Source organism: Engystomops pustulosus, chromosome 5, assembly GCF_040894005.1.
Source record: "Engystomops pustulosus chromosome 5, aEngPut4.maternal, whole genome shotgun sequence".
Lineage (NCBI taxonomy): Eukaryota > Metazoa > Chordata > Amphibia > Anura > Leptodactylidae > Engystomops > Engystomops pustulosus.
This window is the reverse complement of record NC_092415.1, coordinates 92,371,497-92,390,647: the sequence shown is the minus strand read 5'-3', so window position 1 is coordinate 92,390,647 and position 19,151 is coordinate 92,371,497. Positions and strand designations below refer to the sequence as shown.

Here is a 19,151-nt window from a genome sequence, read left to right as displayed (position 1 = left end):
AAAATGAACATGCTAGATTAATATAGTCAATTTGGTGAACCTGCACATACCAAGAACCTACTGCGCACAAACTAAAATATCTGCCAAAAACAGACAACGAAAAGAAGGAAATTGCCAGTATTTATTTGATTATCAGATAACCCCTGCCTGTTTTAATACGATAATGGAGAACAACTGGCAATTGGAAGCACTCGAGTAATCACCACTTTACCCTGGCATCTTCCATTATTCAGGCATCATTAGCATAATTGGAATTGCATTTCTAAATGATGATATGGCAACGTAGCACACATGCTCTCCTGAAATGAGCCGCTGATAGGAAAGAAACATAGAATCCCTGCAGCGCTAAAAAGCCTGGCAAATAAGTGCAATTGAGATCCCTTCTATACCATCTCAATTACACTGTAAAATCTAGAATGAAAAGCCAGCTCTTACAGTAATTCTGCACTCTCATTGTACAGAGCAGGGAGTCCCAAGCTACTAATGCAGACAAACCCATTCTCTATATGTACAGCTTGGAATATTGAGCTATAAATAACCCAATCTTGAACAAAGGTTGAGAGAATGACTGGATAACTCAGCTGGAGAAACATTAGCAGTGTGCTGACAGAACACTTTCAGGCTGAAAGGCAAATCATATATGCATTACTCAAGCATCACACAATCCCCCACAGTATGCCAGTCTTCTGAAAACCCTGCCATTCCTACAGTACACAAAGTGCATTCAATTGAACTGAATATCAACAGCTCTGATCACTGATGCCACTAGTTTGCAGTTCTTCCTGCCGTTGCTTTTTGTCCTACAGTGTAGTCTTACCGCACAAGAATAGCAAAGAGGTGTTGTAAAGATGTTCCATGCACAATCACAATAGAGGGGCTGAGAGAGGCTTAAGTTTTTAATAAAAATTCTGCTATTTTCAGTTCATTATTATTGAGACCACCCTGGCAGCTACTATGATCAGCGATTGAGGCTATGCCATTTTTTGGTCTCATACACATGAATGTATGCCTGCACGGCTATGGCTGGGCATGTGTCGGCCACGATGGAAAGCAGGGCCGACGCCTCCCCTCTCCATTGCAATGTATTATGCATGGGCCGTAACACTGGGAAAGATGGGATTTTATCCTATGTTTTCTACAAGTACGGGGCAATCCGGCCAATGGCGTCTATGGGGGAACAGAGATATTGAGTATCTCCAATTAAGGCTGTATTCACACTAAACTTATGGAGGGACGTATGCAAGTCTGCAAATTTTTGGCCGGATACATGTCCGCCAGGATCAGTACCGTGAGCACAACAGCCAGAGAATTCTCTATCTTTGGCAGCAACAACAGCCATGCAGTTCTATTATCTATGGAGAGGGGAGGGGTGAGCAGCACTCACCTCTCCAGCACATGTAACTGGAAAGACCAAATCATCTGTAAAAGCAGAGAAGTGGAATCTCGAGTTTTGTTTTCTTCTAGATATAAGATAAATAGGGGTGGAGGTAGATTACCAACGTGGCGAGGCAGGGGTGCCCCCTTAACCCCTTACTGCAATTGTACGTTACTGTATGTCCAGTAGCGGAGGGGGATGTATGAAGCGGGCTCACGGGCTGAGCCCTCTTCATACACAGGGGGTGGTTGCTTAACAATGGAGCAAACATCCATCGCCAACACCTGCGATCAGTGCTAGCATCAGTGTTAACCCCACACTCGCTTGGGCGCCACCATCTTGGCTTGCATCATCGCTCCCAGTGACGTCATGTTTTAGGCTATTACAGTGTGCGAATTGCACATTGTAATTGAGGATGTGCAAAATCCCCAAATACTGTAGTATAGCACTATATGGTAGTAACCGACAGACAACTTAGGGTTAAAAGTACCCAAGGGGGTCTGAAAAATACTAAAAAATTATAAAGTAAAACCTAAAAATTCTAATATCCCCTTTTCCCTAGAACGGATATAAAAATAAACAAACAGTAAAAATAATAAACATGTTGTGTATCGCCACATCCCAAAATGTTCAGTCTATCAAAATATAATAACGTTTTTTCCTGGCATTTAATCCTCTAACGGAAAATAGCGACCAAAGTCAAAAATGCCACTTTTGCCATTTTGCAAACTATAAGAAATTGAATAAAAAGTGATCAAAAGGCCGTACTGTACTGTCAATGGTGGAATTGAAAAAGTCATAAAGTAAAAAAAAAAAAAAAAAAAAAAAAAATCACCCACAGCTGCGTACACCGAAATATGAAATTTGTGCTAGAAGACAAGACAAAATGAATTTTTATTTTTGTATAGGTGGTTTTAATTTTTGTAAATGCATGAAAACATAAAACCTATACAAATTTGGTATCCCGTGATCGTACTGACCCAAAGAATAAAGTAGACAAGTCACTTGGAGTGCTCAGTGAAAGCTGTAAAATCCAAGCCCACAAGAAAATGTCACAAATGCGGTTTTTCATCATTTTTACTGCATCCAGAGCCAAATTCCCTTTTACCCTAACCTGTTAAATTAACAAAACTGCACCTAAAACCAGCTCAAAACTAACTGCAATGCAGTTGTAACTGCAACATGTGACTGCAACATAAGGAAAGCGCTGATATACTGCATATTTTTGAATAATTCCTATTGGAAATAAAAGGGGAAAAAAAAATGGGTGGATGCTTACCTTCTCGGGTTGTGCATAAGCCACAACCAAACTATAGTTCCCATTTCTTTTATGCTGTACGCACAAAGTGGCCTTAGGTTACCCAATACCAGATCCAGGAGAGTATAACATCCAAAATGTTCTTAAGCTTTGTCACTCACAAAATTACCTTTTGGCTGTCAGATGTAAAACAAAATTCTACTTTATTATAAAATAAAAACAAAGAAATGCTTAAAAAATTGCTAAAACCACGCAACAACTGTGTGTGGGAAAGGCCCACAAAATACCGTATTTTCCTGGTGATAAGGCGCACTGGACTATAAGGCGCATTCTCAATAAAGGCCGGATACCATGAATAATTTCATATATAAGGCGCACCGGACTATAAAGCGCAGCGTTAGGAGGTCGTCCGGAGGCGTGGTCTGAAAGCCGAGCGGAGAGGTCACAACCAGCGACTCTCCACAGACCCGGCAACGTTGAGGCAAGCGGTCACACAGGGAGATGGGGAAGGGGTTCCGTTCAGGTGGAGGAGGGCAGCGTACCCTACTCACATAGGTCCCCGCTACTGGAGACAGCAGATCTCCAGCGGGAACTGCAGACCAGGCGGCAGAAGTTGGTTCGCACCATGGCGCCTGTTGTTCGTGCCGCGTGGTCTGCAGTTCCGCTGGAGATCTGCTGTCTCCGGTAGCGGGGACCTATGTAAGTAGGGTCCTCTGCCCTCCTCCAGTCACTGCCCTCCTAAATTCAAAAGGCCTTATAGTCCGGAAAATACGGTAGTCATGTGGTTTTAGCAAGACTTTAGAAATATTTTAATCATAAAGTAGAATTTTATTCCATATCTGAAAACCCATTATGGATACACAGATTGATATTTAGCAAGCAGATAGGCCCTGGGTGCGGTTACCTGCAGGTATCAGCTAGATAAGGGAGGGGCACATCACCCTACTTTTTGTAAAACATTGTGAACGTGGCCTAAAAGCACTGCAATTAAGCCAAAGGACCAGAGCTGGATCGCAAGCTCTGTGGACAGGAGGCCAGCACCAGAGACCAGTGGAATGACAGGACTGAAAGCTTTACATTCCTTAGATGGCGGGGTTCTGTTACATAAAAAGGGCTCAGCGGGAAGTCTGTAATATTATAAAATGCTAACCGTTTCATCTCTACTATTATCCACTTTCTAGGTTTCACGTATTTAAACACCCCTGTAAATTTCTATACATTTTGATGCACTATTTTGTAGCCTTACCTTAGAGCCTTGTCGCAGCCACCTCAAGTAGTCTGTGAAGGTATCAAAGCAAACACAGTAGGTCTGACTCTGCGGTCCTGATGAACTGAATGCCAAACAGTGCTGATGTTTTTTAACTTCTTCAACCTAGAGAAAAAAGTAAATTTTACAATGACGGTCTAGACGTAATGTCAAATAGTCGGAAATATCAGAGAATGAGAGAATCACAAGGTTTACCGAGGTACACATTATTGGGAGAGCTGTAAAAGCATGTATGAAAAGGGCGTGTCCGGATGCTCACCGAGACAGACACCTGAGCCTGCAGCTCCGTCCACCCGGGGCCAAATAAGCTTTATCAGCACCTCACATTAGCCTGGATCAGCTTGTATGGGGAACTTCCACCGCACTAAGGTTCTGGAAGCCTCCCCGTACCCTGGATGATTTTGTGGTATGGATCCAAGATGGAGCTGACCGCGGAGACCATGGCGTCCTTTAGTGTTCAGGGCCAGCCTCCACCAGTCGCAGCAGCTCTGCATTCCGGCGCTCGAGGGGGGAAGCACAGTGCAGGACAGGCAGTGAAGGGCAGCAGGAACACGGCCACCTACTAAGAGCTCCATATCCCTACATGAGGACATGATGACACGCTGCCCTGCTTATAGATCTGGCTATACCATCAGGAGCTACATGCCTGTAGCCGAGCCCTAGTCACCAGGCAACATTATCTGCTGCTCTATCCCCTCTCCTGCAGAGGCCACAATGCAGCTCTATACAGAGATCTAACAGGTGGCTGGAGGATATGGACTATGCCAACACATCTCCCACCTTACAGCCCCAATCGGGTCCTGGAGACTGGCCTCCAGGTACATCTCTCCTGGGTCACTTTACGACGCCGGAGAACATTACGACCTCTGATAGAGGTTCTGCGGAAAGCTGATGTGCCCTATAGATGGGTATTCCCCTTTAGTCTGACTGCCCGCAAAGAGGCCAGAACAGCGACATTGCGCTCCCCGGCAGATTTGAATGACTTCTACGCGCTTCCCTAGATGCAAGCCCCAGATGATCGGCCTTGGACTGTTGTTTTTGTCACGGGTCGAAGGTTTGATGTCCGATACATAACTGGGTTTGTTTGCCTGTAGCTTGGACTGTGTGGGGCATTTTTGGCCCCACACGATGTCTTGGGCATGATAGATGTAGAGATATATATATCTTGCTCACACGTGAGGATCACATCTGATCCGCATACACACTGTATGAAATGGTAAGGATTATTACTCAGAATTCCACCCCTTGACATTTAAACTCTAAGCATCAGTTGTTGCTGCAGGAGCTGAAACAGCTCAAGCCGAATATAGTGTTCCTGCAAGAAACTCACTTGGCGGCGCCTGGATCGTTTAGATGCAACAGAAGGGGTTTCCCCAGAGCTTTCAGACTACTGCAGCGACAAAGACAGCGGGAGTGGCAATCCTGATTGTCTGTACTTGCCCCTTTTGGGCGCTGGATACTTACTCAGACCCAGAGGTACAAGTCCTTATTCTGATGGGGTCCTTGGAGGGCGTCAGCTTGTCTCATGTAATGTATATTCCCTGAACTCTGGGCAATTGGGATTTCTATCAGGGGTCCTCTCCCGCTTAGCCCAATATCGGTCGGCACCGCTGCTAATGGGGGGCAGGGGAGGTGGACTTCAATATCATATTCTGAGACCGTACATCCATGCAGAACACTCCCCCCATCACATCAACCGTGTAGGCTGTCAATGGGTTTTAGAAAATTGGTGCGCAGGTACGACCTCTGACTTATGACAGGTAGATAACCCAACAGCCTGGGGATATTCTTTTTATTCGCCCCCACATAACACACATACAAGTATAGACTTTTTGCTTGGGGAGGACTCAGTACTTTGCACTCTACACTGAAGATATAGGGTTAATCACCTGATCGGACCACGCTGCAGTTACGATTGAATTGTCATTCGTGAATCCCCCACCGAGGCCCCTCCACTGGAGACCCAATGGGACTCTCCTATCCCACAATATCACAAAGGAGGCGTTACGTACTTCTCTACTCCAGTACTTTGCAGATAACTCCCCGTCGGCCCCTTTGCTGCCTATACTGTGGGAAGCGCACAAAGTTGTATATTGTGGATATGCCATATCCCATGCAGCCTATAAAAATAAAGGGGTAGAAGTGGTGCAACAGCAATGTGTACGGGAACTTAGGACCTTAGAAGCAAATTGGTTACTCGTCCATCGCTTACAGTATTTTGCAAAAAGTCCTAGCCACCCGGGCCCAACTGCAGGAAATAGACTAGGCGAGGGCAGAAAAATTGATTCTCGCCAGCACTTTTATGAGTATGGTAATAGGGCACATACATTCTTACCCCGCCAACTTCAAGATAGGCTATGCGGGTCAGTGGCCACTGCAGGAACAATTCACCATAACCCCGAAAAAATAGTGCAAATATTTGAAACATACTACCATGATCTATACAATCTCCCAGACCCATCCCCCCCCCCCTCGTGTCCCCAAGCTCAAGGGTTGACTTTGGAGAAGTACCTTAGCGATTTTAGCTTCCCTAAATTATCCTCCACTGCTATAGAGGCATTGAAACAGAATATTTCAGAGGAAGAGCTACGAGAAGTGTTTGATTTCCTGAATGTTAATGAATGACTACACTATTTGGGATGCTATCATACATATGCCATACTATAATATGTTATGTGTGACAATTGTTATTCTGTTCCTTTCTCGTTTATAATGTCTTGCTGCTGTAGAACCCTGTACCGTTTATGGTTCTTTTATGGTTTTGAAAAAAAAAATACAAAATAAAAATAAAGAGTTGAAAAAAAAAATGTATGTATGAATTCAATTCACAGCTATGTATGCAACTATTTCTCAGGGATGTCCAATCCCATAAAATGTAATTTTCAGGGGAGCAAACAAGTTTCTGAAATTCCTATCAATGTACCAGCGAAGTTATTTGAAGGCCTGTAAAAATCTCAGACTGGTGGAGTCCAACACCCAGAATCCCTGCCAATAAGCTATCCACAGCAGGCACTTAATGGTGGCAGCGAAGCGCCATTTCTGGATGCTGCAACTTCCCAATTCACTTAAAAGGGAGGTGGATTGTAATGACTTGGTCACAACACAGGGAACAAAGCTGTGCCTATTGGTGACGTGCTGCACCCATCAATATGAAATTGACAACCTAAGCTAAAAACTGTGATAAATGAACTTTGGGTACGTCAACGACCTACCCTAAGGTGTGTAAAACTGACTTAGTAGAAATGGCGGTGATCCAAAAGATTTCCAAAATGGTGTCTGTTTATTGGTGCACAACAAAGGCTACACGTTTCGCTCTTCAAGTTGAGTGCTTCTTCCGGTCTAAAAACCGATGGCAAACAAATATCCGCTTTTCGTAAAATAGTTCATATAAAATCGCACAAAGGATGTAGGCATCGCTGCCCGTGTCCATTAATCAGTCTAAGAGACACACAGCAGCCATCACTATTTATTAAAGATCTGTCTGAGAGCCAGATGCAGCCAAAAGAGACGCATCTGGCTCCCGAGCCATAGATTCCCTACCCCTGGTCTAGATTCTGCTCCTGCGTGATGTATTCTCACTGCAGCACAGAGCGAGGGGGTCCTGTAAATCTGCAGCAAGGAGGGGCTATGGATACTGCCCCAGCAGCCCTTCAGGAACATTAGCATATTTTACAAGTTCATTTTAGAAGGAAAGACACCTTGAATAATGAATATAAAAAAAAAAAAAAAACTTACCTAAGTCGCAGTGCCTGAATCTAGGAGTAATTGTCCTTGGATTATCCATGCTTAATATTGATAGTAGATTTACTTTAGTAGTCTACGACCTGAGGTAATTTACTCTATATTTTGAACCCGTCTTTGGGTTTCTTGCACTTGCTCTGGTGTTTTCACCAAGCTATTTTTTGGTCTTAATATATCAGGACATTAATAATTATGTTTCATACCCATTTTATATGTGATTGTATTGTAATAGTTGGGGCATACCTCAGTGTGCACTTGAATAAAATTATAGATATGTTTAAGTAATTATATTTACAACTGACCTGCTGCCAATCACCATCTTTTCCTATGTAGTTACCCACATTGTTGTTATGTAATGCACCATTTGTTTTTTAACTTGCATATTAATAAAATTGCTATTTTTATGGGATTTGTGGCAATTCTCTTTAATCTGTTTTTGGTATTATTGTCTTGCATTTGAGAAGTTACTTTGTACTCAGAGCGGCCAATTTGCACCACTATGTGTAGTACCGTTTACATATATAGTACCTACCATTAGTTTTAGTGTTCTGGTTGGTACTGAAGGATGTTGTTAATGTAAAGGGCCTCAGTTTTTCCCACATTAATCTTAGAACCTGATAGTATACCATATTGATTCAACAGGCTCTGGAGATATGGGAGAGATGTGTGCGGCTGTGTGATTGTTAGAAGGACGTCATACGCAAAAAGGGAAAGCTTGAATTATCTGTCCCTGACCCGAACACCAAAAATTTTCTCAGATAGTGGTATTGCCACCAGGGGCTTGTTGCACATGAGAGCAGCATTCTTATCCATTCCATACCCTTAGCTAACATTGTTGCAGGGCATTAAATCATCTTTGATAGTACAGTCACACCCAGAGTAAGTTCTTGAATTCTCTCCCCCAATCCCTTGAGAAGAGAACAGTGACTATTTATTCTAAGCTTGGCAAGTCATAGAATACCAGAACGAAGGGCAGAGCAGTAGGAAGAAATGGCAGAGACATAAATGGCACCCCTCTGCAGGGAGAAGTGTACAGAAACACCCCTTCCCTTAAAGCAGGCAAAAGACACAGCTGACGTATGGAGATATGGCAGAATAATACACATCCACCACTGAAGGGCCGCCTTCTAATGACCCCAATCACCCAGCAGAAACAGACCTACAGGACTGTAAGGTGAACACTGAATGATTCAGGCAAGGAACACATTTCTGTGCCAAACATTTAATGTTAACCCATTATATTTTGTTATAGCCAAGAGCAGTAATTTACTATCCTGATCAACATGGGAAACTAAATCATGCATACATTTATATTATATACACATACCTTTCCACCTATCAGGGGGAGCACATGCATCTTTCCAGTCTGGCTTTCCTTGACAGATGACACAATAAGACAGGTGCCACAAAGGATGACTTGCCGCTTTGTCCATCTGTTAACAGGTAACTGCATCTTTCCTTTCCGTACATTGTATATTCCAGACAGTTGAGTCCTATCAGAAATGCCATTTCCATTAGGCTTCCCTGAAAAATAAATTGGCAAAAAAAAAGTAAATATTTTTACATTACTGGCACTTGTGCATGAGCTATTTTTTACAAGTCAACATACTTTTTGTGACTAATTTGGTGTATCATGGAGTTTGTGAGAAGACTACCTAACATAGTGCTTACCCTTCCCCTCTCCTCCGGGCTGGCGGCTTGTGGCACATTTCCGACACTGCGGATATTTGTATGGTGCATAAAGGGGGGGGGGCTGGCGCCGACAGTGGCACGAGGGGGCGGAGCCTTTCAAAGTGCAATAAAAAAGATGACGCGTGAACGCGGCCTAAAGACTGTGTTCACATGTGGCACTTACATTGCTTTTTAAAATGCAATACAACAGCCAAGCAGTGTTTACAAAACACAATAGGGGATATTTACCAATCTGTCTAGAATTCTGGTGTAATCTGCACCTGAAATGGTTTGTGCCATATTTATTTAGGGTTTTAAACCATTTTCTGAAGATTATTTGACTTGTCCGAAGAAGGTGCACTCAGAAAAAGAGGTAGTGGCCTAGTCTGTACACCAGAATAATCTGTTTGTGGGTCAGAAAATTTATTTGGAAAGTATACCAACTAATAGCAGGTCTAAAAGTATGACTCCACAATTGGAAACTACTTCAGATACAACATCCAGCTTGACTTAACTGCCACAGAATAAGGGCTCTTTCACATTGGTGTTTTTCACATCCGTGGTTTGGGGATTTTCACTGATGCCTCATCGAGCCATTGATGGGCTTTTTTCACTGCACCGTGGAAAAAAAAATGTGAAACTAGTCTGTTTTTCACTGATGCAGATCACAGAAGAAGTATATGGGTCCAAAAATTTAAAAAACCCCACTAATGACAGGTCAGCATTTTCTCTGATGAGGCAGGGAAACCAGGTGTGATGTTCTCATAGCAATGGTAAAGCCTTCAGTTTTTTTTTATTTTTTTGCAGATGCAATTCAGAAACAAAACGCAAAGAAGCACAGCTCACACGCCAAAGTGAAACCATCCAAGACTGCACACTGCACTGGTCTCTACCCCACCAATTTCATACATTTCCAAAATATTTTAAAACTGCATTAAAATTGTGTTTTGTAAAAAAGAATATTAACAGTTAACATATTTAACAGTAAATGTTACAGCAATGTAGTTACACAGTGGTTGTATTGCATTTTAAAATGCAATGTAAACGCCATGTGTGAACAGTCCCCTTGCAAATAAACGGATTTCTTCGGTTGTATGCTACACATACCGTTGCAGTACGGGTAGCATACAGCCACACTCCTTTCAATGGGCAATAAGAATGGACTTATTTACCGTTGATGGAGATTGCTCCATCTTTTCCGTACATACGACCATGTTACACTCTTCCCCCCGGATGATCAGTGCCCAAGCTACCCCTCTGCTGCGTGTGGCTATATGCTACGGTCTGGGCGAACATATGTTCATGTGCAAGAAGCCTAAATGTCTATGGTGCAGGGAGTAGGACATGTATTAGTTACCATGGAACTCCTTCAGGGTGTGCGCTACTGAAAGCTATAGGAGCTGCATCTTCTCTACTCTGTCTACTGGAGACACCATAGCAGCAAGTGTCCACACTCCAAGTTACAGAAAACTACCATAAGTACAAGAGAAAGTCTGCAGAGGGGAAAAATACAAACCATATTATGTAATAATATTCCTCATGGACAGCTCATTGCAGCTTACTCTGAAGTCACACACAATTGCAGTAAATTTGGCTTAGTGTGTTGCTTTTTTCTAACCCATTTATCCAATTTATTTTTTGTTCATGAACATAGGAACAGCATTTGCGCACATCATTTAGTGATGCACTCCCTGTGCCATGGGAAGCAACGGAGCAGACTATTCTTTACATGCAGATTGTGACATGGAAACATTATGCGTTAAAAATATTCTTAGCATTAACATATACACAGAAAGCATAAGATTTAATGCTAAGAAAGGATTATGAAACATGAGGAGAGATCTAGGAAGGGCAGAGGTTCAGAAGCGAAGCTGGGTGTACTTGTGATCATATCAATACCTGACTTACATAAACATGAGAAAGGAATGAGAATATCATCTAAAAGCTGGAATCTAACACTTATGAGATGCACATGTCTGTCGGCATACCACTGAGGAGAAGAAGTTCAGCCAAGATGTTCTTGTGGTTTAAGAATCTGCTAACAAGTCTATTTACAAACTTTAGTTTTTTCCTTAGGATTACAGAAAAAGATAACAAAACAGCTATAGCATAGAATCATGCTATCTAGCTTTTAACAATTTAAAGGGAACCTGTCACCACATTTGCACATACACAGCCAGTGACAGGTTTCTATAGAGCCCTATTCACTTACTGACACCATTCTAGCCAAAAATTGTTTAGCTTACATCCACATAAATCACCTTTTATAGTAGATTTCCTGGAATCAGAGGGGGTGTGTCGTGCTCAGCGGCCCCTCCTATCTAATCCTCCCCATGCCTTATGACTCTTTACTGGACACAGTTCATGTCATGTGACCAGAGTGCCATCTCAGGTCCTTTAGCCTCTTAACAATAGCAAACTGTAACCCCCATGTATGTATCTGACCACATGAAGTCACAGCAGCCTCCATGGACTTCTACTCCTCTCCATCCTCCATGGAGGCTGCTGTGACTTCATGTAATCACATACATGGTGTACAAATGATGTCACTGGTCACGTCATGAACGTAACAAGGCACCGTGTAAGGGAAAAAAAAATGGACACAATATTAACCCCATCTGTACATAGAGCTTTATATGTCCGTAGTTGAATATTGGCAGACAGTCCCCAACTACAAGGAGGCAGAGCAGTGATATGAAGAGACACAGAGCTGTTAGTCAGAATAAAGGGGCGTGGCTCACTGCCAGCCTGAGGGAGAGAAGAGTCAAGTACTTGGTTTTATGGATAAAGATGATAAGTCCCTGAATCAACAAGCACATTGCTAAATGTGAGTGTGCTTGGTTTACTACTTGCTTTTCTAAATGGTAGATTTCCTTTAATTGAAATGACGAATCACATTTATAGAACAGGTTTTCCCTTCAAAATCATATTCACTGGTTTTGTTAATGTATTTCACAAGTTAGAAGAAACTGTACCTTGAGAATCCATTCACCTTGAGAGCGTGATAGTTTATGCAATTCAATTGCATTTACACTATATACAGATAATGTTAACATTACGTTTACAAAATGTTAATAGCTGGTTTACATAAATGGTAGCAAAACAGGTCTGGAACATATTAAGTTTTTTATTCTTAATAATGGGTTCAATTCAATTAAAACAAACTGATAGTAACCAATACTGCAGCTGTAGCACACATTAGATAGGCGCCAGCATTCTTAAGCCATATGCACACAATGAGTGTCATAAGACATTCCAGGTTTTTTTTCTGCCTTTTTTTGTGAAATTTTAGCAAAATTGCACCATCATTTGTGACTTTTACACCAGTTTTGAAAAGTTTGCCACAACTGAGTTTTACACTTCGGTGCCCGATTTTTATAAAAATTCAGATATGGATGTCTGAAAGAGTCACTAATTCTTGTGCAATTTCAGTAAAAAGATGCAAATAAATTCTGGTACAGAGCAGGTGTAAGACAGGGGAAGTATAAACATTTGAAACTTTTGTGAGACTTTTCAGTTTCAAAAATCATTTTGTAATAAGACAGTGGAGGAGTCTCAAAAAACAGACTCACATGCCTCACTTAGCAGTCACTATGATAAATCAGGCAAGCCCAGAGCCCTACAAAAAAAATCCCCAAAACTAGACACACGTTTACAGACTTAAAAGGAAATTTACCATCAATCATGATAAACCATAGATATAGGCATTGTGACTGTGATAATCATCTTACATTTGTTCATGATCTTCTTACTTCAGAAATAGACTTAAAATGATGCCGAGGGGCTCTATTGGGCGTTTTTAGATCCCCCGCCCCCCCCCCAAATTTGGCATTTTCACTAGTGGTCACAATGATCGGAACATATCTCCCATCCTCTGCACTTCCTGCTGCTTCTAGATTTCACAGGCAGAGGGAAGAGAGAGAGACACACGATCTGCTCATTTTAACAACCAGTGAAAAGACATCACTATGGGGCTCTGGAAACACACCCTAGAACATTTAGCATAATTTTATAAGTTTATATTAGAAGGAAGGAGACCATGGAACAAATCGAAGATTACCACATTCACAGAGCCTGGATCTATGGGCAATTGTCCCTTTTTTATCATGATGGTCGATTTTCTTTAAGATAAAGGTGTCCCAATGTGTATTACATTGAGATTTTCCATGAACAGGAAATCCGAGGTAACCTTGGAGTGGGAGCCAAGTTGCAACCACATGGCACTGCCTCTGCAGAGTCATCCTTGTTCTGCTTGTACATGGTACAAATACAGAAGCAGCTGTTTGGAAACCATCAAAGTCCAATTTTTGGAGAGCACCAATAAAAAATAGCAGGCATTGTAAGAGAAGTCACAAAACTCATGAAATGAAGAAAGTAGCCATGTCCACTGCTGTAAAGTGCACCACTGGAATAAAGCCTATCTGATGGAGATTGTGTTCTACAATAGGGAGGCGTCACAGAACACAAAACCAGTGACCTGTAGATAGGCACCGAGACAGGTAAGCTGGCACAAACAACCCGCGCTACTTGGTTACCAAATGCAATTTCTCTTTTATAACTCACCAAGACTCCTCCATATTTCCGTACAATACCAACCATTTACAAATACAATATAAGGGGAAAAAAATGAAAATAAAATATTAAATGCTTGATGTATGGATTTGTCCATAACGTTAGTCAGATATTTTGAGTAAAACTTTCAATTACAAATATTATCTCCCCACCTCCCTATCTAGGACAATCCAGCCACTTGTTCATCTGCAGTGAGGCCAGTGGAATTGCAGTACAAAGGGGTTTGTTTTTGACTAGCAAATTTACTCAAGCATCCTCTAACAAGCTATTCAGGAGTTCAATACTAAGCGTCCGAATGGATTAGTCAAGTTAGCGACAGAACCTGAGCTTGTGCAACGCAGGCTCCTTTGTAATGTGCATCATTAGCCCGAGAGCCGATGAAAACAAAGCTCTTCAGCAAAAGGGGAGAGAGATAAAGGTGGGGGCATTAATATCTCGGGGCCTGTAAATCTGAATTTCATGTAAGTACTAAAACAGCGTATGAGGTGCTTTAATGATAATGACAAAAAATGGAGAGCCCTAAGAGCTGGCACAACTACTTTCATGCTAGTAATGGCCTGTAGAAGTCACTGTATATATCCCTTGCTGTAAACCAGCCTACAATTAAAAATGAATATAATACATTTTTAAATTAAAGAAGCAATCTAAAATAAAAGAAAGCAATATGCCAGGAGGTAGACAAGAACTATGGAAACGTGAAAGGAAACTCCACACTAATAAATGACAACTTTATGGGAGAGGGTGGAAGACTATGCTGAAAATTCAACAATTTCATAAATGGAATATATTCAGAAAAGTAAAAAAAAATAAAAATAAAGTGCTGAAAGTAAACCATGAAAAGTCACCAATGTGGGAATGCTTGGAGCAGGTTCTAGAAGGCTTTTCAAGGTAAAGGTTAAAATGAGGGTATGAATTAAACAAAGAACACTCTTAAAGAACAAGGAATCAGTGACTTGCAGGAAGAACTCTTACTTTGCAAGGTTTTTGTTGCGGTGGTAAATTCTCATCCTCATCTGTATGAATCCCATAAATATTCACTATACAATGGTTTTCCAATATCATAGCATGCCACTATTGGATGCCATCTTTCCATCGTCCTTGATCTCTCACATTCTTTAAAATATCACACATAACCACACACTTGCAGACTGTTCTCTGCAAGAAAAAGGGAATCCCCAATGATTGGCTAGGGTCCCACTACTTATCAGGAATGTATGGAATGTCAAATTCTTGTGCGGAGAATTCAAGATGTTACACAATGTAGCTAAAAAAAAAAAAAAAAAAACATGTGGCATCTAATGCATTTAAAACAAAATACTACACTTTCTGGAAAAAAAGACTCAACTATATACAATAAAAAGCAAAATAAAAAAGGTTAATGTGTAAAATATATTTAAATGGAAGAATGTACATTTTTGTTCAATTCCACATTTAAAACGTGTATTTTCATTATCCCATACTGGATTTTTATGACATATAATTAAAAAGAAAAACAAAATTGTGTGAACGTGCCCTAATGCCTTGAGGCATAGGAAATAAACACTACAATAGTAAAAACAACAGGAAATTATCCTTCAGAATGGTATTTATTTAAGAGGTGGAGAAAAAGCAAGTTTATATATTACATTGAAGAAGGCAAATCCTCTAAATAAAATAAGTCACATTTGTAAAACGGAAGAAAAATTAAAAAAAAGAGCTTGGCAAAAAATATGCCAGGAAGATTAATGATGAACATTGCATTAGTAACCTTGTATACACCCATGAGTTACATAGGAAAGGGAGCGGTCACTTGAGTAGCTAGGACATGTAAGATGAAGACCGTAAACAGAGATCCACCCAAGTGTACGCTCAAAGGGGAAGAAGTTTCTATATTCCCTCAGAACACAAGACTTTCCAGGAGAACATGTAACTTTTAGAAAAAAAAAAAGTAACCTAGTTATACCAAACCATGCAAGTGTCATCACAACATCATGCAGTCTCTGCGTAACAGAGCCAAGATTCAACATTAAGGTTAGGTATTCTATGTGATGTTATACTTTTGTCAGGTGGTAAAGCAGGGTTAGGGAGGCAGCATTATTATAAAGTGTAATATCTGACTATAGGCAGAATTAAAAGAAAATCTACCACCAGGATGACGAGCTGTAAACCAAGCACACATACATGCTGGTTTATGTGTCCTCTAGCAGCACAAGTACTACTTTTAGCTTCTTATGTCATTGTTTTCATGAAAAATAAAGTTTCAAAAATTATGCAAATAAGCTAGGGGGCTTCCGAGAGGAAGGATAATGGACATGAAAAAAAAATGGACAAAATAAAAAATAAACACATAAGCAAAAAAAGAAACCTACAACACACACACACACCAGTGTCTTATCAGATTTTCAAATAACACAAAACATATTACACAATACGAATTATCTGAGCATCCTTTTATGATTAGAGTTATGACAATTATTAGGATTTCATTTAGAATTTATGCATCTGCTGTAGTCAACATGTATGTTACAAGTCTAGCACTTGACAACTGGTATGCCCCCTCTACTCTCCAAGTCCCTTTAGTAGTTACAGAAGTCCCTCTTACCATCATCAGATTGGTATTACACAGTAAAGGACCTGCCATAATAATTTTTCTAAATCATTGCATTAGGCAAAAGTAGTGTTAAAGGGGCGTTTCATTTCATCTGCCATATAATTGCCATTAATTTGAAAAAAATGTATTAAAAGAAACGTACCTGTGTGAATATAATTACCCATAAAAATAGTTACATGGTCCCTTAGAAAGGATACAATTACCTCTGCTGGAGGGATCGCATAAAGAAAAAGTTTTTACATGTGGTAACTCCTGGCTATATCACATGTCCCATGGCTGTCCTGTGGTAATGACCGCTGAATCCAGATAGTCAGGTGTGGGGTTGGTCATATATCCAAGGACCGCTCTCTCATTTCTAAGGGATAACATTTATGAGAAATTAATTGTGAATATCCATATGGGAATGCAGAACCTGGGCAAAAGTCCTTGTAGTGTGAACTAAAGATCAGGGAGCCAGTTAATTTAGATGACAGAGCAACACAGGCTTTGGCCGGAGCGTACTGCAACTTACCAGCCCTACTGCCTAATACACTAATTTAGAACAATAAATTAATCAAAGCAGATTAGGTCAAATGAACCTATGTCCAACCATAATTCTACAATGGTAATAACAAGAAAATGGGAAAACCCAATTAGGCTGATACCAACAAGTTGATAGTGTGGTTCCCGACTGCTGGGCGAGTTCTGTAGTCCAGAATCCCAGGTCTTGTATAAGTGGTCATAGTACATTTCACATATTAGTGAAAAAATGAGCATGCAAACAATTGTTTTATACTTTTCTCTACTGTCCCTGGTCTTTGAGCTTTATGATTTTATTCTACATTATGGGTTTTACTTTTTCTTTTCACTATTTGCACAGCTGTATAATCCGCTGAATGAAAGCCAATAGGACATTCATGCCTCCCTTTTGTTGGTTGCAGTGTGATTCAAGATCTTGTTTCATCTGAACAGTATTAGCTGCAGAATACAAAGAGGATCAGGGCCTGCAACCTTCTTTATGGGGTTTATTTTATGACATTTTCTTTTTATAAAACATGCTGGATAAATTATCGTAATGCACAATGCTTTATAATATTTATGGGTGTGCCAATCCTTTCCAATACAAATCAAGGGGCTACATTAACAGATAAGATGAGCTAGGATCTGAAAACAAACCTGTGGACCAATTACTTCATGATCTGACATAACATGGGGAATCTGCACTCAAAAGTCAATTCCCCCAAATCATCTACAGGTTTGTCATCTGGTTCCATCTTGTTCACAGTATATAAAAGATTAAAAGCAAATTGTAAACAAGGATAATCTGCAACATTCACATAGTGATTGATATATATTACACATACAGCTGAGATTGGATGGTATTATAGTTTCTGAACAGTCTTTGATAAAGCAGCCAATGACTAACACAAGTTACATAACAGCATTGGTGGACAGCAGAGTTCCTGCGTTACAGTCATAAGCCCTCCCTACTTCACCATAAATGATTTCTTTAATTTCTTAAAGTGCACACTCTTGTATTCTCAGTACAAAACGATCCTCCAGCCAAAGAAACATTAGCCAAAGCCAGGGACGCTACGACAGAGCTCAACTGCCAACATTTGTCAGTTTCTGCTGCAGCTGCTGAGCTTTAAGGAGGCGCCGATTTCCATTTGTTTGACACTTCGCTCACTGAGAATACATATCGCCTGGTGCACTGGAAGAGGAATTCACAGGATTCAGATTGCATAATTCAGTTAAAAATAGAGACAAGTCTGTGTTGCAGAAGCTGCATACAACTATCACTGTATTCTTCATAGGGCTAAAGTGAGAACTATACACACAGCCCTGGAAAGCTTCTACTTCCAGCTATATGCAGTACAAGCTAGCATTGACAGGTCTACAAGTCCCCTGATGCACCCACACATAGCAGCACATAGTTTCTCGCCCTGCTATCCATTGATAACATCTCGGGTTTAGATGGTAGAAACAGCAAGCACAAATTTCGTGCCAGCGAGATGGAAAATTCCCATTTGGTACAACATGTGGCTTGGAGCCAAGGAAAATGACAGCAGGAGATGGAAGGAAAAGGCAGAATATTTATAAACAAATCAATACAAGTAAGACCACTTCAGAAGGGCTGATTTTACTGGTGAACCCTTTACAAAAAAAGGCCAATGAAAGGAAAAGAGGGAGGGCACATTAACCTCTTAACTCCTTCGTGGTTGAGGGTCATTGATGCCGGAATATCCAAATCAATTTTTACAATTATATTATGCGCTTCTTTAAAGGCCAAACCTTTGGAAAAAGCTTTACATATCACGTTAAAGTCTCGCATGTCATGAATTGATAGAAGATATAAGTAATTAAAACTATTCTATATAAAATTAACCAATAAATTACTACAAATGTGAAAAAAGGCAGTTTTCTGTACTTTTTCCAGATTAACCCCTTAAGGACAGAGGGTTTTTTCGCTCATTTCTCGCTCTCCACCTTCAAAAACTTTTTCATTTTTCCGTGTACAGAGCTGTGTGAGGGCTTATTTTGTGTGTAACAAATTTTACTTTCCAGTGATATTATGTATTATTCCATGCCGTGTACTCGGAAGCAGGAAAAAAAATTCCAGAAGTGGAAAAATTGAAAAAAAATGTGCACATGCGTCACATTCTTGTGGGCTCCGTTTTTACGACTTCACTCCAAA

At 40.7% G+C, this 19,151-nt stretch overlaps 1 protein-coding gene across 2 annotated transcripts in view; it reads right to left on the bottom strand.

Annotated features, from left to right (window-relative positions):
* Positions 1–19,151, bottom strand: part of PHLPP1 (PH domain and leucine rich repeat protein phosphatase 1) — a 72,092-nt gene that overhangs the window by 35,877 nt on the left and 17,064 nt on the right. For both annotated transcript variants that reach the window (XM_072152698.1, XM_072152696.1), the window contains exons 2-3: positions 8,969–9,165; positions 3,880–4,005 (exon numbers count right to left, since the gene is read on the bottom strand). In XM_072152698.1, coding sequence (XP_072008799.1) covers positions 3,880–4,005; positions 8,969–9,165 — 323 coding nt within the window. The remainder of the gene's footprint in view (positions 1–3,879; positions 4,006–8,968; positions 9,166–19,151) is intronic.